General features: G+C 34.4%; 1 protein-coding gene and 1 pseudogene across 1 annotated transcript; both read right to left on the reverse strand.

Moving 5' to 3' along the window:
* Window positions 1–10,154: 10,154 nt before the first annotated feature.
* LOC143605046 ((-)-isopiperitenol/(-)-carveol dehydrogenase, mitochondrial pseudogene) lies at window positions 10,155–10,979 on the reverse strand (annotated as a pseudogene).
* Window positions 10,980–21,706: 10,727 nt separating this feature from the next.
* Window positions 21,707–25,045, reverse strand: LOC143605048 (uncharacterized). Its single transcript, XM_077081308.1, has 7 exons — window positions 25,013–25,045; window positions 23,797–23,938; window positions 23,543–23,690; window positions 23,379–23,454; window positions 22,830–22,941; window positions 22,660–22,751; window positions 21,707–21,998 (listed from the first exon to the last, which is right to left on the reverse strand). Exons 1-7 carry the CDS (start codon window positions 25,043–25,045, stop codon window positions 21,951–21,953), a joined length of 651 nt encoding a protein of 216 aa, XP_076937423.1. The 3' UTR covers window positions 21,707–21,950.
* Window positions 25,046–25,290: the final 245 nt, after the last annotated feature.

The raw sequence follows: 25,290 nt of genomic DNA on the forward strand, positions 1-25,290 counted from the left end.
ATCGATACTTGGTTCTTACCAATACTATTCTACATATACGATATGTACACTTGCCTATTTTGTGTGTGTTTAGTCTTTGTATAAATCACTTTTATAAATTTAAAACACGATCTTGTCCAAAAGCAAATCATCCCATCCCTCTATAAATTTACAAGACGCACGCGCAAGCACATCAAAGCCCAAGCCCACCAAGATCACATATCGATCTCGGTTTACATATGCATACAAGATATAAACCATACAAGCATAGACTAAGTACAAACCAACTAAGTATAGACCCAACAGAATGTGTTCATACGCTATGAATGTCCGGAAGCCAAACGGACTAAGTTCGCCTCGAGCGTTTTCGAGGACCGGGCTATCACTTGGTGGGATGCCTTGAAAGCTGACGAATGAGCTTATTTGGTTGTAGCCATGCCTTGGGAGGATCTGAAGGAGGCTATGAAGAAAGAGTTTTGCCCTGATCATGAACTGCAAAGGCTTGAGGCTAAGTTTTGGGAGCTCAAGAAAATTGGTGGGGATAACTCCACCTATTCCAACCGTTTCCGTGAACTTAGTCGTATCGTACCTCACCTTGTAACCCCCGAGAACCGTGGCATTCAAAAATACATTCGCGGGTTACCAAATATTTTCCGTAATGTTGTGGTGAGTCATGACCCCTTAACCGTCGGTGAGGCTATGGGCCTAGTGTAAGGCCGCGTTCCCGGGTACCTTACTTTGGCGTTGGATTTACTCATAAACACAGTTCTAAATATCAGAGTTTAATAAAACTTTCACGGAATAATAAATAAGGTTGACCATTCATTACAAACATTCATAACTTGTCTTTTAAACAAAAAATAATATATAAAACATCATGACAACTCTTCATATGCCAGCCTCTTCAGATCCTACCATGTGTCTCCCTCAAGCTAGCTGCTTTAGTCTATTATCTGCATGCATACTAAAAATCAGCTACACTGAGTGAGTTCTAGTTAATTAGGTAAATTACAATGCATTCACATACTTATACATACGCATCCAAAGATACATATTGTATACTTAACATGCTTATCTTTCTTTCGTACATACATAAGTATATATCTTCTTTCTTTCTTTCATACGTTACATTTATTCTATCTTTACATACTATACGTTTTATAGAGCCTTCTTCCCTATAAATTCTTAGATATTATAAGGGTATGGTCCCTATCCTCTCAGATATTATAAGGGTCTGGTCCCTATCCTCTTAGATATTATGAGGGTCTGGTCCCTATCCTCTCAGATATTCTAAGGGTCTAATCTCTCCTCATGCCTTCAAATCTTCATATATTTCTTCATACTATCATTTATACAATTTCATACATACCATGCTATATCATTCATACATACTTTATTAAACAATCACATCTTTTAACGATTATATTTCCTAACAATACGTGCAATATCCGAAGATCGTTCACGTACCGACAAGCTTTCATTCAAAACCTCAAATAACATCACATAAATCATATATGGAATACACTTACCACTTAAGGTAAGTGTATTAAATATCACCTCAAGTATGCACACAGCCCCGAAAACATAGCAAGCAAAATGGGGCTAGAAACTCACATGTAAACAATTCCTCTCTGAATTTATTGTTATGCCCTTCCTAAGCTGTGCATGGCTAACTGTGTATTAATCATAGTATCAATTAACTACTTCTAGCTACCGGGGTCCGGGAAAAGCACACCTGGAAGAGGGGTTCTATGGGCGGTAGCCCCTAGCGGGGTCCAAGAGGCAGAGTCCCTGGCTGGGGTTAAGCTGCCATGTCAGCTTGGAAAAATTTTATTTTCATTAATAAGTCCTTACTAAAAACCTCATCAGAAAACTGAAGTTCAATTATTTAATCAAGTCAAATCTTCATTTTAAATGTTACCTTTCATTATTAATTATTTACTTATTCTTATCTTAACCATCATATAAGTCCATATCTATCGTTTACGTATGTATACACTATTTATCTTTCGTTTACTTTGGAAAATAAGTTAGGTCTGTATAAGTATAAATCCATACCAGCGTATAAGTTAGCACGTATAAGTCATTTCAAGCGTATAAGTTGGACAGCGTATGACTTACACGCCCGCATAAGTCCTTTATGGACTTATGTGTCGTTTAACTTATACGCCGTATAAGTCCATAAAGAACTTATGTGTCGTGTAAGTTATGTGCCTCCCCTTATACTCATGTGCTGTCATACATATACGCTCAATCATATATGCATGTATACTTATACGTTGCTTATACGGCGTATATACTTATACGCCGTATAAGTCCAATTCAGCTCCTTTATTCGCGTTTTTGGGGTTTTTCTTCGACTTCGGCGCCGTTAGCCGCCGTTAACCACCGTGGGTGGTCGGGGTTTGATTGTTTATGGCCTAGGTAACTTCGGGTATCCAGATCTGAGCTAAGGTGGTCCTTAAGCACGTTTTTGGTTGATTAAACACCCGAATAAAGCTAGATCTAGATTCAAATGGATCGTACGGCATCACGGGTTGCGGTGTCGGGTTCTACTATGTTGGTACAGCTGAGATAAATCATTTCTTACCTTCGGTTAGTCTCGGATCGTTGAATATAGTAGTGTAAAGAGTGTTTAGCTTAAGTGTGTGTTTTTTAAGGTGTATTCTATGGTGTAGAGATGGATGGAAGTGGAAAGAATTAGGGTTTAAGAGGTATTTATCCTCCCTTAAGCCCATGGACCTTAGGCTCATCCTTTCTTTTTTGTCCATATTTGATACCATCTAATTAGCCTACTTAACCTTCCATCTTTATTATTTTATTATTTCTCTACTAACTCAAGTAAACTTTCCCATCATAATTAAATAATATATAAAATATTATTCTTAGAATTTTCGGGATGTTACACCTAGTTGCTTCCCTAACCTACAGTCATGTTAGGGATGGAACCTTGTCCCGAAAGGATTCCAAGCCTACTCCCGATAAGACAAAAACCGACTCATCCACCAATGCCAAAGCTGAACCCAAACCTGCCAACAACAACAATAACTACTTCAACAAGAACCACAACAACAACAAACGTAACGCTAACCACCAAAACTATGACGTTAACCAACCTTCACCTAACCCCAAATGCTCCAAACAAAAGAGCCTACACTGGTCCTCATCCCCTTTGTTCCAAATGTAACTGTCATCACCGGCTCAATCCCCTTGCCGACTGTGCACGCAATGCAACCGTTACGGTCATCTTGCTAACGTTTTCCACGCACCACTTGGTTTGCAATCCGTTCAAACACGATTTGCACCACCTACTTCTAGACCTGCTACTAATCATGCTCAACCCGGTGTTCCCAATACTTTCTACCATTGTGGAGACCCTAACCATATCCGCAACACCTACCCTTTGCTTGCCCATGCTCATCAAGCCCATGTCATGCATGCACCCCACTATATCACCTACGCATTAAAAGCCCAAGTGTACCCCGCACCGTACTATACTGCTCAAGCTTACCAAGTACAAGCCTATCAACCCCAAGTTCCTCCAGTTTATGCACTGCAACCCTATGCTCCTCCAGTGCCTGAGCTTATGGCTCCTCCATCTGCATCAAATCAAGCCCTTACTATTCAAGCTCCCCTATTGAACCAAAGTGCTTAAACCCCTCAAGGATCTAATGGTCGTGCCTTTATGATGAATGTGAATCAAGCTCAAATCTCTAGTGAAGTGGTGAATGGTACGTTTCTCATTGATAATCATTATGCTTCGGTATTATTTGATACGGGCACCAATAAGAGTTTTTTTTAGATTATGCGTAGATTATTGATAAGCCTCGAGATAAGTTATCTAAGCCTTTTTTCGTAGAAGTGGCCGATGGGAATTATATTATTAATGATTCGGTGTAACACCCCGGCTATAAGTGGCAATATTATCATTAATTCATTGATGATTCAAATAACAAGTACTTTTGCAAATAAAAAAAATTACAAGGAAATAAACAAGTCAAACACTTTATTATTAATAATCCTATGTCTAGTGTCTTGTCTTGTTTCATCCTCTAATAAGCATAAAATAATGTCAACTAACTTAATAGTTGGTGAGTTCACATAGTTTTTATATAATATATGAAAATTATACAATTCCATGGAAACTCGTGAAAAGAAAATAAGGTCCTTTCTAGTTGGGATTGTGCACCAACGTACTCGGAAAATGTGGCCCTTTTACACTCATAACAACAAGGTCTTGAGCGCAAAGGGGGCTTATGATCATACTATATTGAAGTAATCCATGAGCAAGTAATATTGAGCAAGTAACAAGTAAGCATACAAGTCCATGTAATGAATTGTAGTTTGTAAGCAAAATCATAAGCAATTGGGTTTTGTAGGATACATATGTTACCCCCAAAATAATAAAAGAGTAAAAATGGGGGTGTGAGAAACTCACCTTTGAAATTGGATTGACAACTAGGAAACGAAACGAGAAGCACGTTATATGAAACCAAAGTTCGAATCTCACGAGCTAAAATAATAAAAACACGAGAATTACTAACTAATTAATGGAAATAGCATATCGGTATTATGGATCTTATTTCTTTAATGTTTGTATATATACTTTCGCACATTTAACATATTTATTATTATAATATTATTTATAAGTTGAATATTAAATTTGAATATAATAATGCTTACGGGATTTTAGCGTTACCTGTATATTTTAGTATAACGTTTGACGGTTTAGTTTCAATAAAGTTATAACGATATTATATTATATATATGCATATTTATATATATATTATGAGTTTTAACAAACGTTTCGGGTTTGTAAAAGTTTGGTCTTTGGATGTAAAAGATTTAAAACAATCTAAAATAATTTGTATTTAACTTAATAATGATTTTATTTATTTTATAATGATTTATAAACATATATTTGATTTATTAAAACTATTAAAATGATTTGTAAAAAAATAAAAAATCGATCTGCAGTGACCCGGGTTCGAACCCGGGTCTTCATGACCACAGCAAACACACTAAACCACTGGACCAACCCTGATTTGTGTTTAAAAGATGGAAACTAATTAATATAACCTAATTTTTAACTTCATCTTCTTATTTTAAACCCTAGATGTTCAATTCGTTTAATCCGTTGATTGTTTGCTTGATTTATGTTAGGGGTTTTGTTATTCGCTTGAAACTAATACGAATTCATATATCAGTTACTTAATTTTGGTACCAGAAACACGAATAACTGGACTTGGCCGGAACCGAGGAAACAATGACAATTTCAAGATTAAAACAGTTTGTTTTGTGAAATGTTATGTTCGAAAAAAGTTTAGGAGAATATTATCGTTCTATTTATAGCCTCAATTGCATCTCTTGGAGTTTAATTCGAGTTAATAGGGTGTTGATTATCTTCCGATTGGTGGAGCGATTAATGGGTGTTAATTGATTGTTAATTGATGGAATTAATCAAGAAATAATGTTTATAATTAGTGGAGATATCGATTGGGATGACTTAACAGCTAAAACGAGGTGTAAACGAGGTATTTTAAGGGTTGCCAGCGCCGGAAATCTGGCGACCGGACTTGTGGTCGGAAAACCGAAGGGGAAAGGGAGGGGGGCTGGGCATTGTGTTATTATTATTATTTTAAGTAATATACACTTTTGGCCCTTAAACTTGGAATGCCTTTATAATTAGTTTTTAAACTTTATTTACACTTTAAACCTTGAACTTTAGAAATATACTTAACTAGATTAAAACTTGTTATATATTTAATATCTTTAGATTATTTACATTTTATCCTCGAATAGTTTGAAACTTGATTATTTTATATGACTTTTAAGGTTCGGGGATTCGTTAATTAAACAATAAGAATAGAAAGTGAACATAAAGGAACTTGAAATTATTGAACTTGATATAACTTAATAAATCTCATAAAAACAAATACATTGTAACGACTAAACGGGTCGGTTTAACGAATACAAATACGAATACGAAAAATTGACAAATGTCACATTCGGTAATTCGGGATTGCGTCATAACTCTTAATAAGTTAAGTTCCGTATTGACCTCATTCCTACGCAAATGGTAGTTTCGACATTATTGTAGGGATATTGGTTAACTCTTAATCGTGTTGAACTTGTGTGTTTCGAGAAATTCCTCTGTATACCTCTCGAGAATGGTCTCATTCTTAACGTTTTCGGTGATACGCCTACATCTAAGCTTAATCTTATGTCGTGCTCTCAAGCTCAATGTTATTTGCGTAAAAAGTATGTTGCATTTGTAGCCCTCGTAATGGAGAAAAAGCGTAAAGAGAAGAAGATATTTGACATTCTGGTTATGCGTGATTTTCCCGATGTCTTTCACGATGATGTCTCCGGACTTCCTCCTGTTCGCCAAGTCGAATTCTAGATTGGCCTTTTACCCGGAGCTAACCATGTAGCTAAAGCCCTGTACCGCCTTGCACCCTCCGAAATGAAAGAACTGTCGAGCCAATTTCAAGAACTCTCGGACAAGGGTTTTATTCGCCCGAGTTCTTCTCTTTGGGGCAGACCTGTTTTGTTTGTCAAGAAGAAATATGGTTCATTTCGCATGTGCATCGATTATCGTGAACTCAACAAGCTTACCGTCAAGAACCGTATCACTCTTGCTTAGGATTTGTTCTTGCTGATTTTCGGCGAGCGTGACTCGTAGTATTTCTTTTTCTTATGATATTCCAATCTCCGCTTATCGATAAGGTGAGTATTCACTCCCCTTTTTACTTATTTTCAATGTTTTGGGGACATGTACGTATCATAGTATATTTACATATTATATAGTATTCACACTTGCAAACTGTTTAATCCTTGTGTGCATATGAATCAAATGCCTAACTTGCTACATGTTTAATTGCTTTATTTGATCGCATTCGGAGAGGTCCATCATAATCACATTAATAGTATGATTATACGACCGTCGTAGTAGCCAGAGCCCATTTCGCAAGGCTATGATTTTACCGATACCCTTATTGCTCAATGGCATTATTTGTTTATCTTACAAAGGACAGTTTTGCACTTTTGTATTATATTGTATTTAAACTAACTAGTGTTTTACTCACTCAACCTTGTGTTGACAAAACAATTTTATTTTATACGCATATGCAAGTTATCATTTGAACTCACATCAGGATTGGTGAAGAAATTAGAGTTATTATTGTTAGAAGAATGAATCAAGACTTAGTTTTAAATTTGAAATTTTGAATTATCTTGTTTGGATTATTTTTAAATTTTATGTACTTGGTTGTTTGGATTTATTTGAATAATTAATTAAATTTTAATAGATATTGTCACTTTTTAAATTATTGCATGATAGTACCTTGAGAGCTGTGAACAATCAGCTCACGCCATGACATTTCCGTAGGTTGGGGTTTGACAAAGTATGTTTTTCTTACATTATACAACCCGATTTGCCCAAATATCAAATCCTATGGCAAACCGACCTCAAAAACTTAACCTTTACAATAAGGACGTACCTTTCTTGGATCCGGTTGGTTCGGATCAGAGTTAACACATGATCTAGACGAGTTTCTTGTTGTTTGATGATGCTTAAATCATGAAATCTCCCTTTCTTTAGCCCAGATCTGAATCCGGGTTGTAGGAGAGTGTTTATGTGTGTTTTTGAGTGTGTAGGGGGGCTAGATGAAGGAAATGAGGGTTTTAGGGAGGTTTAAGGGTGTTTAAATACCCCTAAGCCCATGGACTTAAGGTATATCACCATCCCTTATTTCATCTTTTATTGTCCAACCCCACACTCTATTATTTTTATTTAGCTTAACTAAATAATAACACACTCTTAAGTAAACGAAATTCTTTTATTTATTATTATCAAAAGTATAATGTTACTAAGTTGTGTGACATAAGTGCTGGAGGTTCATCCTCAATTAGAGCATAGTGTAATCCTGGGAGGCAAGGTTAAGCCAAGGTTAAGCATGAGAGATTCCTTGCAGGCAACAAAGTTATCTCCTGTTCATTGTTCTTTGTTCTTGACCTGACTCTAGTTTTTAGTTGACCAAAATAACTCGTCGTACGGCTATGCCCACAAACGTGCACCAACGCCATAATGGTTAATGCAAGTTTTGGCAGCACATGTGTAATACTGTTTTAATTTATCGTTTTCGGTTTAGACTATAAACCAATCATTACGATCATATGCATACCAATCGTATAACTGAACATAGTAACACTTTATCAACTTATGTACATATTTCACAAGTGATGTAAAGTTAAGCATATTAACTATAATGTGTACTTTCTATTTCTGGTTTATGCGTACTCTCATGAGCTTTCGGGCTTCCCATTGCATCTCCACTCAAAATTAGTTGGCTTCCTAAAAGTCAGCCAACTTAATATATAACTGGATTTTGGGGCCCGCGTTTTACGACGGGACCATTAAATCGAACAAAAAACATAAGTAAAATTATAAACTCGTTGCAAGTCAATACGAAGCTAGTCTGTATCAAGTTTCGACATCGAAATTAAACAAAAGAAATAAACCCGTAAATACCAAGATACAACAAATCATATCATATGTAGAACCAAAAAAACATGCACGTTACAGTTGTGAACTAACACAAATTCGGTTAGTATCAACGGTACCAACACAAATTCATAAACATAAATTAGTAAGCCAAAAAAATATTTTAAGGCGAGATATCAAACGTTGCAACGAAAACCATGCGACGATTGGATATTTTTAAATCATGAAAAAAGTTCCGGTTATTGTAAAACCGATACATGTAAAGCTGATACTTGCCCAAATTTAGTATGTAGCATGCAACCTGATACTTGCACAAAATTACTATAAAATATTACTAAGCAAAGTTTAAGAAAATCGTTTAACCAACCGACAAATAAAACATGTAACGCCGACACTTGCCCAAATTTAGTGTTTAAAAATATAATTTGTTAAACATTTTAATTAGTTTAAACAAAAAGTAAAATAAAATAAATAAAAACCATCATTTGTATTTATGAAATTAGGGAATTAGTGGTTAATGATTTAGTGGTTATAACTAATAAAATATTAAAATATTGAATAGTAAATTGAATAGTAATTTTGTGAGGAGAATTGGATCTCCTATTTAATATGTATATATATATATATATATAGGGGATGAATATTTTGAGAACCATGTTGAGTTGTAAGAACTTTAAGAACTTAAATTTGGACCACACATTTAATTAAATGACATGAAATATGTGACTGAGATTAAATGTAATTAAAAAATGAAGCAGGAGAGAGAGTAAGTATTTTTGATGATTACACAAGCTTAACTGTTAGTTACATTTGTGTAATAAGTCGATTCAGTGTGTAAAAAAATACCGTAATTTTTTGTAAATCACTTACACTTACGTATTACACATGTGTAAAAAAATTCAAAAAAAAAATTGTTACGTTGAGTTCTTTCGAGTTCTTAAAACTAAAAGCGGTTCTCAAAAGAAATCAATCCTTTTAATACACACAGCCCATCTTTTTAATACACACAGCCCAATATCATCAACTCATGCATAGCTACAAGCCCATTACCATAAGTAAGCCCAGCTGGCAGCAATAATAATTTAGCCTGTTATTCCAAGTTTCCTATGCTGTTAATTGTTATACAAGTCTCCTAAGGCACCGCAACACTCATCACATAATAAATTAAAATGTTCACATAACTAACCAATTGAATTGATATTAACAACCTTATAGTTTGATCGGCCCTAAAGTAAAACAATGTCACGCGGTTTTATTCGTTTAAGTGAATAAGCATTTTGACTAACTCATTTAACCTGATTTATTTTGACCCGGCCTATTTTGACCAGACTTAATTTGTGCCCTTCGGTCACAAAAGTTTCTAGATCTGCCCCTATTTGTTGCGAATAATACTAACCAATGTCGTTTATGCTTAGGTCTCAATAATATAATATTCCGGAAGTCGCCTTGCAGGTCTCATTATATTAAACTCCACACTAATAATAACATAATATTCTTGAAGTCGCCTTGCACGTAACTTGCTTGGCTCGGCCTTAGCCCGTTACGCACTTTATCAATTTTACTTGTCCGTCTTATTATTTGGTCCGTCCAGTTTGGAAGTAACAATGTAACATCTTTAATTTATTAAACTAAAATAAAACATCGCGTGAGCACGTAAGTACCCTTAGCATCAACAGTTATACATAACCATATCCTCGACATCCGGCAATTTCGTCAACCCACCATCGACTGCCAGATCATGCCCCGTAATAAACCCCGAACCATCCGAGGCGAGGAACACCACCGCTTCAGCTACATCCTCCACACACAATTCCTTCCCCTTCAAACTCGACAACGCCTCATACAACTCCATCGTCTTCTTCGCCGCCGCCGGCGACCGCCGGGACAACGGCGTCACCACCGCCGACGGCGACACGCTGTTCACTCGTATCCCGTACACTCCAAGCTGCTTACTCGCCGACCGCACCAACCCTAACACCGCGTGCTTCGTCATCACGTAGTCCGTGCGCACACACGCGCCTCTACTCGCCGCCACGCTCGCCGTACATATTATACTCCCTCTCACGCGCCTCTCCACCATCGCACGCGCCGCGTGCTTCATGCACGCGGCCGTTCCACGCGCGTTGACGTTATACAGCGCGTCGAGTTGGTTCAAGTCCAGATCGAGAACGGTTTGTTTAGACGTGCTGACGATACCGGCGTTGCAGAAGATGACGTCAAGTCTGCCGTGAGATTTGACTGTGAAGTTGACGGCGGAGATGACTTGTTGTTCGTCGGAGATGTCGCAGTGGAAGTAAGTGCATCGGCTTGAGCCGATGGAATCGGCTACGAGTCGGCCTTGGACGTCTTGGATGTCGGCGATGACGACGGTGGCACCGTGGCGGGCGAAGAGCCGAGCCGTGGCTTCGCCGATGCCGCTTGCGCCGCCGGTGATTATTGTTATTTTGCCGTTGAGTGTTAACGGTGGTGTGTTATGGTTATTTAGTTCTGTCATTGTTATTATAATAATAATATGTTATGAAATATTATTTGAACTGAATATGAAATAAGAAGTTTAATAACAAGTGTTATGGTCCTACATGCATGCAATAATAAAAGACTTGCTGTTACGTGTTGACAAATAATATAACAAAAGTCGAGTTAAGATTAATTGGTATTTAAAAAATAATTAAGGTTTTACTTTGTTTGCTAGGATATAATTATCAAGCTTAGGCCGGTGAGTATACAGTAGAGGTTCACAAATTGGTAACTGTTTTGGTTTGGTCAACGAAAGTTAAAATCGGTTTATGATCAGTTTCGATTCAGGTTGAAACCGATTTTTTTACCAGGTTATGATCTGTTTCGGTTAGGGTTTATTTGCCCACCTCTTGTATACAGCTTATTCCTACGTGGCATCTAAAGTTAAGAATGACCTCATTTGAACTTTATCCCTCTATATACCATTTTAGTATCTTAATCATGAAATGAGGAGAATTGCGTGGTTATTAAATAATGGAATGGTGGAGAACGATGAAGAATGAGGAGAACGCCCAATGCCCCTAGATGAAGAATGCCGTTGACAACGGCGAAGCTTGGACGAGTTCGTCGGGGGCCGGACTCAAAATGTATTTTAAAACCATAAACGAGGGGGTTGGGCTCAAAATTTGGGCAAAAAACGGGTAAATTTACAGTACGGAACAAATTTTCAGGTGAAAAAGGTTAATTTACAATAGTGTTAAAAAACAGGGAGGGCAGGGCCACTCGGGCCCTAAAGAAGCTTCGCCCATGGCCGTTGAATGATGAAGGAAAAAGCTGACGTGGTAAATGAGAGGGAATTGTCCAAATGAACCATACTCTTTATCCTTACCCAGTAAAAGAGGCAAATTACGTTTAAACTGAATTCAGATAAAGTCAAATTGGATTGAAATATCTCGAATTCATAGCGGACTGGATTTGAAAAAACGTCCTAAAAGTTTCAAATCCGAAAAATTTGATTGGAATAAGTGAAAGGAGAGATGGTTTATTTCATTATCAACTTTTATCCACAATGTATGATGCTCCCCATGATATGTATCTCATCAAATTTCTAGCCATTGATGCAACACATCATACGGTCATGAGCAACCTTATATGACATTCTAGATAAGCAACAACACTAGACCGTGCGCTCACATTTCATACCCATGCAGGGCCGTCTTAAAAAATGATAATAAAAATTTAGGCCTCGTGCGAAAAAAAATTTTGGGCCTCCTCTTTAAAATATAAACACGTCAATTATATTTCAAAAATCACAATACGAATACAATTAATTCTAACTTTTTAAGGTTGATGTTTAAAACATCTATAAAATTATATCATTTTAAAACTTTAAAATATTAGTAGACTTTGACTTAAATATAGACTCCCTTAAAATATTAAAAGGATAGAATCAAATAAAGTAATAAATTTATAATATCATGAAGTAATACAATTACATCAAACAACTATTTAACTATTCCCATAATATGATATATGACGATAATATGATTAAAAAGAATGTACATTAAAAAGAAATTTCTAGATTGATTAAATAAACAAAAACATACAAAACAAATAAAAAAATAAAGTTCTAAAAGCTTTACGGTAAACTATTAATTATAATAATATTATTATTTATTTGTGTTATTATTAAAGGGACTTAAAAAAAATACTTTATTACACCACACCCTAATTTACTCCGGACCTAACATAGACTTTTACCTATTCAAATGTCTAATTACAAAACTACCCCTATTATAAGCATCATCTTCTTCACACAATCTCTAATTAACACAGATCAAAATTTCATGTGAGAAATCTTTTTTCTATGCCTTTTCTTCTTTTTACTTCTTAATCATGGCTGCCACTACTCAACTAACATAATAGAGGGTCAAAACTTTAATAAGAAAGATCAAAGCATACATGGCCGGAGGTTTGGGCCTCTTTTCATTTTGGGCCCCGTGCCTCCGCACTCCATATGAACCCTCGTTCACACCATAACGAGGGACATAAAACATACCTACACATAAAAATATACTTAAAGAAAATTTAATTTGTTATTTCGTTTTTTCCCTTTACCAGATTTTGTTCGTTTAGTTGCATTTTCGGTTTTTGGATTGTAGTTCGCTAATTTATAATTCGATATCACATTTTATTTTAATTCATGATGATTATATATAAATGATAGCTTTTTATAAAAGAATTAATCGTGATGATTTACATACACGTAATCCCGTTTACAAATATACAATCCAAAATAAGTTTACTTGCAATTTTTTTGAAAGATAACTGAAGATTCATCTTCCTCTCTCACGCAGTTAAGGATCGTCCACTGCTCTTCAGTATATTTCCTCTGTTGACTGAAGTGTTGGCTGAACTTTTGTTGAAAGTCCGTCCAATCATAGATGTGGTGGACCGGTAAACGATCAAACCACGCCCTGGCCGCTCCAACCAGCGTCATTTGGAACATATAACTCCATGTGGGTTCCGTCCAGTTACTGACGGTTGCTCCCGCTATGAATTTGTTCAAGTGATCGTCTGGGTCGGATAGACCATCATAAGTACCGATGTTGGACATCTGTTTGGCACTTCTCGGGGCGATTGCTTCCGCAATGTCCCTTGCAAACTTGGACTTTCTCGCATTTGCGGCAGTTGGTCTAAAGGTTTTGGAGAAGTCACGTGGGTTTCCTCCCGCGTTCCTTGGTTTGAAGGTTTCTCCAAAATTCCTTCTTGGTTGGAAGTCCATTTCCTTACGCTTCCCTTTCGCCCTGTGGTGAGGGTTTGCGTCGGTGTCGGATTCCTCCCGATCATTGTCCGAGTACTCACACTCACTGTTCATGTTGAGCTGTTGTCGAGTATTTCCGAATTCGTCAGCCTGTTGGAGTGAACGCAAGCGTTCATCCAACTCAGCTTGGAACTCTTTCTGACGTGCTTCGGCCCACGCCTTAACTTGATCGAATGTTTGGCGAGGGAGCCTCGCCTGTTTCTCCAACTGGGCATCAGTGAACCCCAGTGAAATATTGTTTACTGCACTTGCCCCGGCTTGGGTAACCGGGGTAGTGTTCGTAAAATTTGTATAACCGCCGGTTTTCCCCCCAGTAGCTGGGGTTGTGGTTACCGGGGTTTCCTGGTCACTTACTGGCCTTGGGACCGGAGTAACGTTAACCATTTCTTCAGAAATTTTGAAAAAACTGAGAATTAGTTCTAGCTTTTATGCACGGATGGCGCCAATGAAGAAACACTAATCTACCCCGGGCAGATTACGGATAATCTGGGGGTTAAATAGGTGTTTCCCACGAGGGTTAGGTCCGGCAAAGAAGGATGTTATTCAGATGACCTGCAAAACAGACACCGTGAGCTCGTCACCGAGAAGGGGGGGGGGGTTCCTCCTTGTGACCACCCTCCGGTGTGAGAATCAGACTAGATTGCTCTGAATATAAGTGTATATTGAGAAAAATAGCTAGTAAAGGTAAAATACCAGATGATCCTACCGTTCCAAGGTGTTGGAGTATTTATAGCCGAAGGTAGGTTTCCAAGCAGGTACAGCCAGCTGTATAATATTCCTGTTCTACCAACTATGGGCTACGCACGTGCCATGCTGGTTGGTGGGTAGGCAGCGGCTGATAGTGACCAGGCCGGCTGTGTACTATTCCTTTTCCACCAACTGCAGGCTATGTGTGTGCCACGACAAGGGTTGGTGAGTAGGCAGCGGCTAATAGTGACAAACAGTACTAGAGCATGCTCCTCGTACTGTTTGTCGGTGAGCTGTCACCCTGTGATTGGTTCATGGGCTGCTTTGGTCAGATCTTGTCTATTTTGTCCATACCTTGGCAGGTATAGTACAAAAGATCTTCCAGAAGCATACGGACTGGCTCATTTGGGCGGGAGTATTCCCGCCTTGCTCATTCCTTCAGGTGACACTGAATTATCGAGTTAGTGCCTTGTGCGTGTAGCCTTGCTATTAGTGCCGGTAGCCTTCCCTGATGGCTTGTATCCGCAGCTGCGGGGACAGGCGGGGGTACTTCACCATTGGGAGGCTTTCCCTGCGGTAACAGCTGGCGTACTGCGCGTAAGGTCTTCATCTCTGAGCATGGTGGGTCATGCGGAACCAGTTGGTCCTTGCGCAGACGTCCCTTTTCAAGGTGAGTCTTGCGGGTCCAACCGGGCTCTGCTGTGACCTACCTCTTCAATAACCATGTTAATATGACTAATGTTCATTATACATGATCTAATATTACATTCATGTAATCTCACGTTTTGTAATTTGATATTACAATTTACTACAACATTAATATAAACTCTTAAATATATTTTCTTCATCATGGGTATATTAAAGTATTAAATAGTTTTCTCTTTAGATACACATGTATTTGGTTTTATTATAAATTGAATTAAAATTTCATTGGATGAAAATTTGTGGGTGTTTGTGAATTTAATCACGAACAATAAAACATTTTTTCAATTTAATTAAAATTTGAGTAATTTGTATATTTTATGTAATATGTGTAGTATATGTAATTGATAATTATATAATATGTGTACCGTATGCAACACTTGTATAAATGATGTAATTTTTAGTGTGTCTAATGTAACTTATGTATTGTGTAGTGTATGTAACTTGTATAATTTCTGGAATGTGTATATTATATACAATGTGTATTTTTTGTTGTGTAATTTATGTACCTTGTGTAGTATATATAATTTGTAATTTATGTAATTTGTGTGTTTCGTGGTTAGGTAATTTGTGTAATTGGTGTAAATGTAATTTGGGTAATTTATTTGTGTTGTGTAGTAATTTGTGTAATTTACGTAACTTGAGTAGTTTTCGTAATTTATGTAATTTGAGTAACTTGTGTGGTTTGGGTAACACTTCTGTCCATGTATGTAATTATCTACATGTGTGTAAATAACAAGAAGGAAAAAAATGGATCGTCCAAAATCTTCCAAAACGGTTTTAAAAATAAAGAGACGGGTTAGCGAGTAAGGTGTTGATTTTAAATGATCATTTAAAAGAAAGAGAAACGTTAATGAAATAATTTTAGGTAATTTTTTTGTTTGTAATAGCTTTTAGCTATTTTGTTTATAAAAATAATTTTGTATTGAATTTTATAATTATTTAACATATTATTTGTCAAATTATAAATAAATATAGTTTGAAAAAATATTGTTGACTTTTATATAGAATCTTGAAATTTGAAAAAGGGTAAGTATTAAATATTTTACCTAAATACCCTTCTTACATTTTATAATATTATTTGTCTCTTCTACTCTAATTTTTTAATGTCATTTAATTAGAACCACATATGTATGACACAATTAATTAAATGTGTGGTTATAATTGGTTCTTAAAGTTCTTACAACTCAAAAAGTTCTTAAATTATCCTCCCTATATATATATATATATATATATAGGGTAAGGATCCTAAGAGAACCATTTGCAAATTGAGAATTTTGAGAACCATTTTGGACCACTAAAAACACATTTAAAAAATATTTAAAAAAATCATTAAACAAAAAATAATAAAAGTTTTAAAAAAGTAAAAAAACCAAAATTCTTATATTTCATTCCGGTTTCAATAAAAAAATAAAAAAAATAAAAAAAACGTCGTATTATACACATATGTATAATTTTATATAATCTTTAGTTACGCAATATACACATATGTACAGCATCATTTATCTTAAATTATACATATGTATACAAAAAAACATGTGAATATACATATATGTATATATTATACATATGTGTATATAATTTAGCTAAACCGAGTTTTTTTTATGAAACCGGGATGATAAAATAAGAATTTTTGTTTTTATACTTTTTTTATTTTTGTGTTTTTTTTATTTTATGATTTTTTTTATTTTTGGGTTTTTTGTGGTTCAAAATGGTTCTCATAGTTCTCAATTTTAAAAAGGTTCTCTCATGATCCTGATCCTATATATATATATATATATGATTGATTTCTTTTGAGAACCGCTTTGAGTTTTAAGAACTCGAAAGAACTCAACGTAACAATTTTTTTTTGAATTTTTTTACACATGTGTAATACGTAAGCGTAAGTGATGTACAAAAAATTGCGGTATTTTTTACACACCGAATCGACTTATTACACATGTGTAACTAATAGTTAAACTTGTGTAATCATCAAAAATACTTACTTTCTCTCCTGCTTCATTTTTTAATTACATTTAATCTCAGCCACATATTTCATGTCATTTAATTAAATGTGTGGTCCAAATTTGAGTTTTTAAAGTTCTTACAACTCAACATGGTTCTCAAAATATCCCATATATATATATATATATTATTATATATAATGTATATAAGAGAGAGAAAATTGAATTGTTGAATTTTAAGAGATCCAAATTTTATTTCATGATGTACAACCCTTTAAAGCAAATGAAAAGAGTTAGGTATTATTTGGCCCCATTCTTGTGTTTTTAAATTTTGAATGTTATCAAGTTTAGCAATTGCTTACTGCGTCTAAGATTCAACATCCCTTCGAAAGATTTTACTTGTTGATGTTAGATATTTTTCTGTTTTGTATGTTACTGGTTCGATTATAATAGTGTGCCAATTTTGTCTGGTTAAATTAATAGCCATCATGATATTGATTTACACCTGTTATGTGATTTGGTTTATATCGGTTGATGTATATTAACTATCATTGAATTTGATTTGTATTTTTTACTTTTCTTATATTATCTTATCATCCTAGAAACACATATGTGTATCCTTTTTTTTTTTTTTAATTCTGATTAGGTTTCATGTTATACATTTCATTATTTCAAGATTCAAATTCATCATATAGTTTTCATAAGAGAGAACAGATGCTGACAGAGATAAGTTATAAAGGCTGAGCAAGCTGAAGACTAAAGAAACCCCAAGGTACATGCTTCATTAGGATATTTATAGACATGTTATGCATTTAATTAATATTTTGTTTGTGTTGAAAATCTGAAAAGGTGTCGACAATTAGGGATGTAAACGAGTCAAGCCCGGGCTCATTTATGCTCGAGTTTGGTTGTTTCAAGTTTTATAATTAAGGCCTGAGCTTGTCTTGGGATCGACTCATTTGTATATTATTAGTTAATTTATATGCATCATAATTATATTCTTAATGTATATTACTAAATAATATTAAAAAAATAGATTTAATATTTTAAATAAATTTATATAAAAAATAGGATTTTTTAGGTTCGCGAGCTAGATTAAGCTCGATAAGTGGAGCTTAGGCTCAAATTAGGGCTTGTTAGTTAAACGAGCTTAATCTTAGGCTTGAGGCTGTCTAAGCTCGGCTCGGTTCGAGTTTTAACAAGTCAATCTCAAGTAGCTTATGAGCGGCCTGGCTCGTTTACTCCACCATCTGTTATATACTAAGTTTAGTTAAACTATAAATATATTTAACTAAGAAAAACAATACATATTATCACTTAATTTATTCTGATTATTCTTCTTTTTTAAGAAAATGCATACATGTAATCATGTTATTTAAGAAAATATTCTTAACGAAATTCTTACTAACTCATATTGCAGATTATCTTTCTATTGCTGATTCATTGCCCCCGGCTTGAAAGACGAGGTATACAATAGTCTTGTTGTTTATAATTTACTGCGTAATGTATGGAAATGGATTCTAATTGTATTAATTTTTTAGATTTCAACAGTGAATAGTAAAGTTTAGCAGTGGTTGAGTGATCCCCCCTCCCCCCCCCCCCCCCCCCCCTCTTCAAGGTAACATTTTCAATGGAATCTTTAGAGAGTTAAGTTTCAGATTATGTGCATTATTATTAGCTTGTTTTCGCCTTCTTTGATACTTTTGACGGGCATGATTTGTTTTTCAATAGTACAACTGTGGTCACCAAGATGTGAACACATCATCTGTTTTAAATTAGATGGACTTAAAACATTCCAACCGTAAATGCATTAGTCGTAAAAGTTTTGTATGCGGCTCATCTTCTTTATATTTAAGTGATTAATCGACTTTTAGTATTATATAATGTTTCTCAAAACTGGACTTATCGTCCTAAAAGTTCTCTGTCTTGACCATTCTCATCCTTTGTTTAGGAAATATAAATGTATTTCATGTTTTAGAATATGTAGTTGATTATGTAGCTAATTAATTGTTTGTTCTTTGTTTTTGTGTTGAATGATGTAGGACTTCCGGCTGTTAGGGAACTCACCACAAGAGACGTGAAGGCGATTTTTACATAATGGTGAGTATTACGTTTGCTTTGACTTTATGAGCACTCATTTTGTTTCATACTTTTTTCGACATAAAAATCTAATGAACTTTAAATGTGACCAGGTGGTTAAAAATTTGAACCGATATAAAAAACTTAAAAATCAAAGCGAAACCAAAAACTGAAAAATTTAAACTGACCCAAAACCAAAAATTAAATATAATAAAACTGAACTGAAACAAAACGAAACTAAAACATGAATAAATTAATACTGAATCAAAATCAAAAACTTTTTATTTGAAATCAAAACGAAACCAAAAACAGAAAATATCTAAACCGACCTGAAACCGAAACCAAACTTCCAATAAATTAAAACCGAACATTTGTCAAGGCTATTACAGTAATTTCTTTTCCGGTTCTACTTGTTAGCAACATACAAACATTTTTTTTTACTTATTTCTGCTTTAAATATTTGTAGTAGTGCTTCTTACATGGAACTTCAAGATTAGTCTCTCTTTTAATTTAGTAAAATTATTAGTTTTTTGTAGATTTGTTTATATATATTTAGCGTTAATCAGGTTTACTTATGGGCATGACAGATAATCCATTTTGAGGTTTAAAAAGGTTCAGAAGGTTAACTGATCCACCATTTGCGTTTGTTTACTTCGTTTGTAATCTTCAGTAAGTTTTCTCCATCCCCTTTATGCATGTGTGTGGTTAAGTTATATTGAATTTGATACTTTCGTTTATTTGCCTATCCTATATTTTCACCGGTCATATTAATGCCTTTCCAAATGATATGATAATTATGTACCGGATCTTTGTACATCGATGATAATAATCTATTTATTTAATCACATGAGCGGATATCATTTTTAAAGAATATTTGGATTTTATAACTATGATATATGCTGAACGGAGCATGATTTCATGTTTGTTCATTTACTTAAACGACAAAAAAAATTGTGTATACGTTTTTCTGTTTAATAAAAGAACATAAACAAACTCTTCTCTGTTCATGATACACTTTAAATTTACTTGTCAACCTATATGTATTTCATCCGTGTCTCTTGTTGCATGTATTAAATTATTATTTTTGTATGTTGTAGTAATTGTGAACGAGAAGCGGGGTGGTCTTACTGCAGCAGCTTATGTTATAGTAGTTGATTTGCTACAGTTGGTTTCATTCTCTGCATGTTCCTACAACCTCTTGGTTTCTTAAGTTAAAGTCAAAAGCAATCAAATGGAAAAATAGGTAGATTATGTGTAGGGGATTGAGATTCTTTAGGAATGATGTGCTTATATTAGATTACATTTCTTTTGTAAATAAAGACTGTATATGTACATTTTTTTATACATACATTCATGTAAGTTTCAATATTTTCGGTTTGACTTTTACAGTTTCCTTGTAGGTTTTTAGTTTGAATGGTGCACATTTTTGTTGATTTATCTTTAATAATAACCCATTACTACAAAAACCATCTATTTTGACATTTGAAGTACGCGTCAGATCACTATCATGTGCAGTAACAACATGTATATTTTGCTGCTTAGACAGCTAATATCACAAGGTACTTCAAAACCCACATTCAAATTTGTTTAACCTGTTTTTAAGCAAACTAACAGTTATAATCTTTCTTAAAATTAATAAGTAATAGAATTGTTATTAGATTTAGTAAAACATAAGCTTTTGATATAAAAAAATAACAAAGTGCATGAGGTTGACCCATTTCATAAAGTTCATATATGTTGATCTGCTTCATATTTAATTGCTATATTGGACCCGTTTAAAATCTTGGTATCATCAGCCCCGCCCCAACAGAAGTATTGTGGTACCATGTTGTAAATTATCGTCGCCGCCGCATCGCGCGGGTTTCTACTAGTATATATATATATATATATATATTAATTGTTCTGCATAACAGTTCAATTAACAAAGAGCATTCATATCTCATACTCTACATTACTCTTATTTTTATAATATGAAGAAATTTACAACACCGGTGAGTAGTTAAGGCCCACAATCTACGTGACACTTTAACTAACCAAACAACACATAGTCTAATTATTTTCGACATCATTTTGTCTATATTATTATAACACCAAATTGGTTTCAAACCTCTCCTGTTGTTTCAAGACAAACCGACTCCTTTGCAACTTCAAAAAACCAAAAGGCGTTCAACCACTACTAGAATGGATTTTTCAAACAAGCTAGAACCATTGTTAATTATCAAGCAGTTTACAAGTTTTCACTTTATAGGCCATGTGAACAAATCAATAGATCAAGCTAGAACCATGTGTCCAGCAGGATTTAAACAGGATAAGCAGGATTGTACGGACATCTCGATGATAAGCAGGATTAGTGACAACTAACAAGTAGCTCAAGTTCAACATAAATTGTACCGGCATTCATCTTAGACTACTTCTTCCAGTTTCGGCCAATTGACACTTGAACCACTTTATAGTGTAGAAAAGTTAGATAGCAAATACATTTATATCAGAAATCATTGAAAAAGGAAAAACAAAAAAAAATGTGTTTGTTCGTACAAATGTATCTTTACATCATATAAACGAATTTCAACTATTAACGATGCTTTTCTTCCACCCAACCTCAACCCACATACAAGTTGAAAACTACAAGAGTTTTTATACATGTAATGTGACAAGTCGGGTTCAGTGATTAGGAGATTAGATAGAACTCCTCAACTAAAAAAAAGTGTAAATTACAACTAATACAACATACCAATCCTGCTTGTTTTCGTGTTGCAAACACATATTAGCATATCTAACTCCTCTTCAGGAAATCCTTTAACGAGAATGGTGATAGTACATCCTGCATTAAAATATGTACTAAGAGATTAGGAGGCAATTATACTCAACTTAAATGTTTTAAAGTACCCACATGGAATTACAATTATTTTTTTTAAACTTAAATTAACATACCAGATTACCAGTGGCTGTGCACAGGTCGCCTTTGGGTTCAAATCAAAACAAAAACCAAAAATTCTGTTTTTGGGTTTTGAAAACCATTCAGATTCACAATGGGATTGGATAGATTTCATTTTTTCAGTTTTACCATTTGGGCTTAGAAATTTAGGGCTGAAAAATGAAGGCCCAAAATAATGAACTTGGGCCTAAATTTTCTTTAATTAATTGATGATTTAAACATTATTACACATCTAGACCTAAAATTTTGGGCTACGCCATTTACTGATTTCTTATAAATTGCATAAAATTAATTTTCTTTTGCAGCTCGGTTCAGTTTTTGGTTAATAGCATGACCAAACCGAAAATTTACCAAACCCTCAGTTTTTATTGGGTTCGGTTACGGTTCGGTTATTTTGGTTTAATGCACACAGGTAAGTCATACAGCGAAACAAACCAATAATGATGAATACCTTATATATCGTTCTTATTGGTTATCATTGTTGAAAAAACATTCGAAGGGGTCAAAAATGAACCAAAAAAAAGCAAAAAGGTTTCAATTTTTTTACCTTTCCAAGTTCTTCACTCAAGCATTGTCTAACTACAGTTGCTTGCTGCACAATCCTCTCTAGTTCTGAATAACTTGGCATGTGTGCATGTGCTGAAAGTGACATAAATCACACAAGAATTAAAAAATAAAGACATAAAAGTATAAGCAGAGATCATAAAATATACACACCAAGAATTGCTCTGTTCAACTTATCTACAACATGCTGTCGGTACTCCAAGCTAAGTAGATGAAACACAGGTGATTTTTCTGGTTCCTCATAAGCTAGCAAGGCCATAAAATCCTGTATAGCATTAAGTCATTTATTAACCAAACTCAAAAAGAATTAATATAAATAAAAGTTGAACAAATTGCAAGTTTTGTTCTTTATACTAAGTAAATAACAGAAATCGTCCTTAATGTTCACATTTTGTCACAATTCAAGTCCTTTCCACTAACGGACGTTAGATCTTTCGGTTTAATCCAGTAATGTACACTGTCCATTAGGGTATTATGGTCATTTTTAATTTGGTAAAATGACCAAAATACCCTCATGTGCAGTGCATATGACAGGATTTAACAATCAGATCTAACGTCCATTAGTGGAAAGGACGTAAACTTTAACAAAAATTGAACACAAAGTATAATTGATTTATGTAATTTACTTAGTATAAAGAACAAAACGAGCAATTTGTTAACAAAAATGTAAACACGACTTTCTTCCATGAAAAGAGAACGTACCTGGAGCTTTTCAACATATTTTTGAACTTTCCCAAAAGGGGTTAACTCGTCTTTACCAAATTCAATAGCTTCTGTGCTGCCATGAAATATGTAAACTTAGTAAAATAATTACATAAAAGGTTAAGGTAAACTAAACAATAACATTATTGTTAATTTGTTCTCACTATTTCTTTGAGCAGATAAGCTCAACAAAATGAAGACTTAATAGATCAAAATGCAAGTCCTTATTATTTTCAAAAAGGCCGGGTGACATCTGTTCTGCCAAATGAATAGCTTCCAATGCTTTACCCTTTAATGCAAAGTTTAAAATTCCTGAAATGTTATGTTAAAAAAAGTCTCAAAAACAAAATACATCATCATATACAGACCTCTTTGAAAATTTATTTTGATTCAAGATTCAAGAATAATTAAACCATACGCTTTCTTTTCTCCAGGTCCTCAAGCTGAGTAGCGGACACTTTTAGTCCGGTAGTAGCAACAAGTGATTCCAGCGTGTTTTTATAGCAACCATGTATGAGATATGTTAAGATAATATTGTGACTATCATTGTCATTAATTTTCTGCCCATTTCATTAGTGAAAGTTAAAGTTAAGAAAATAAGAAGAAAAATTGGAGATTTTCAAGTAAGAAGTACATAAAAGAATATCATAAACACAAAATTAAACTTTTCAGGGTAAACATAAATAGAGAAGTAACTAGTTTTCCAAAACTGAAGTTAACAGTATGAATAAAACAGCAAACTTAAATAAGACTAGCACCGAAATTCAACCTATCACTAAATTTCCAATTTATTTTCGAGACATTATACTTGCATGTTAATCAAATACAATCAACTCTTAAAATGAGAAAAGTAAAGATCATATAACGACAACCTACCTATACGCTATGTAGCTATAGAGACAAAATAACGGGCTCTATATGATGTTTAGCGATAAGGTATTAGAATTTTTTTAAAAAATAGGGGATTCATTGACAAAATTTAGTTTTTACCATGGAACTGGTTAAGAGAGATTGGTGTTGTTTAATCGATTATAATGCCTAAAAATTCGGTTTTTGATATTATTTTCTTTTTTGAAAAAAAAAACTAATTATCTATGTATCACACTATTGAGCAGGGACGAGTGCGGTAATGAAAATTGACCCTTTTTTCGTCCGAAAATTTGCATACGTAGTGTAAATTTTCCCGTTTTGGACCGAAAATTTGAACCGGCCCCTTAGTTTATGATTTTATAATACATCAGATAGTGTTCGCTATAAGGCGCTATATCGAGCGCTATCCTCCAATTAACAACAATGATACAAAAAACTAGGAGTAAATATTATTACTTACCTTATATTTTGTAGCGTAATTAACTAATTACTCTGGCTCAAAACAAACTCTAAACTAATAACAATTACTCTAGCTATTTATTTGTACGTGTAGTAGGTTAATTTCATTGGTACCGGAAGGTATTCGATTTATGGATTATGCAAACGTCACTAATTTATGAGTAATTATGAACCCTAGAATAGAAATTCGTCCACACAAAAAACAATCATTGGCTAAAATTAATCGCAAATAATAGTTGAAAGATGCAACGTTGACTAGCAATTGATTCAATTGATTGATTTTTGATATTTAAAATGAAACTTACGATTTGGTCGTACTGCTTTGGATCGACATCCATTACGATTTGGTCGTACTGCTTTGTTTCTGTTTCAAATATTATAATTATGGATAGAATAGAACAGAATGAATAATAATAATAATAATAATCGGTTCTACGATGGATCTGAGGCATAGACTTTCAGTTTTCTACATTCCTTTTCAAATTGGTCCAAACTCCAAATGGTGTTGTCGTTAATAATTGTGTTTTGGATATAAAAAAATAACCCGCATGTAAATATAAAATTTCTTTTAACTCAATTATTG

This window comes from Bidens hawaiensis, unplaced genomic scaffold (assembly GCF_021521415.1).
Source record: "Bidens hawaiensis isolate Kalapana, Puna unplaced genomic scaffold, B.hawaiensis_p1.1 tig00067765_1, whole genome shotgun sequence".
Classification (NCBI taxonomy): Eukaryota; Viridiplantae; Streptophyta; class Magnoliopsida; order Asterales; family Asteraceae; genus Bidens; species Bidens hawaiensis.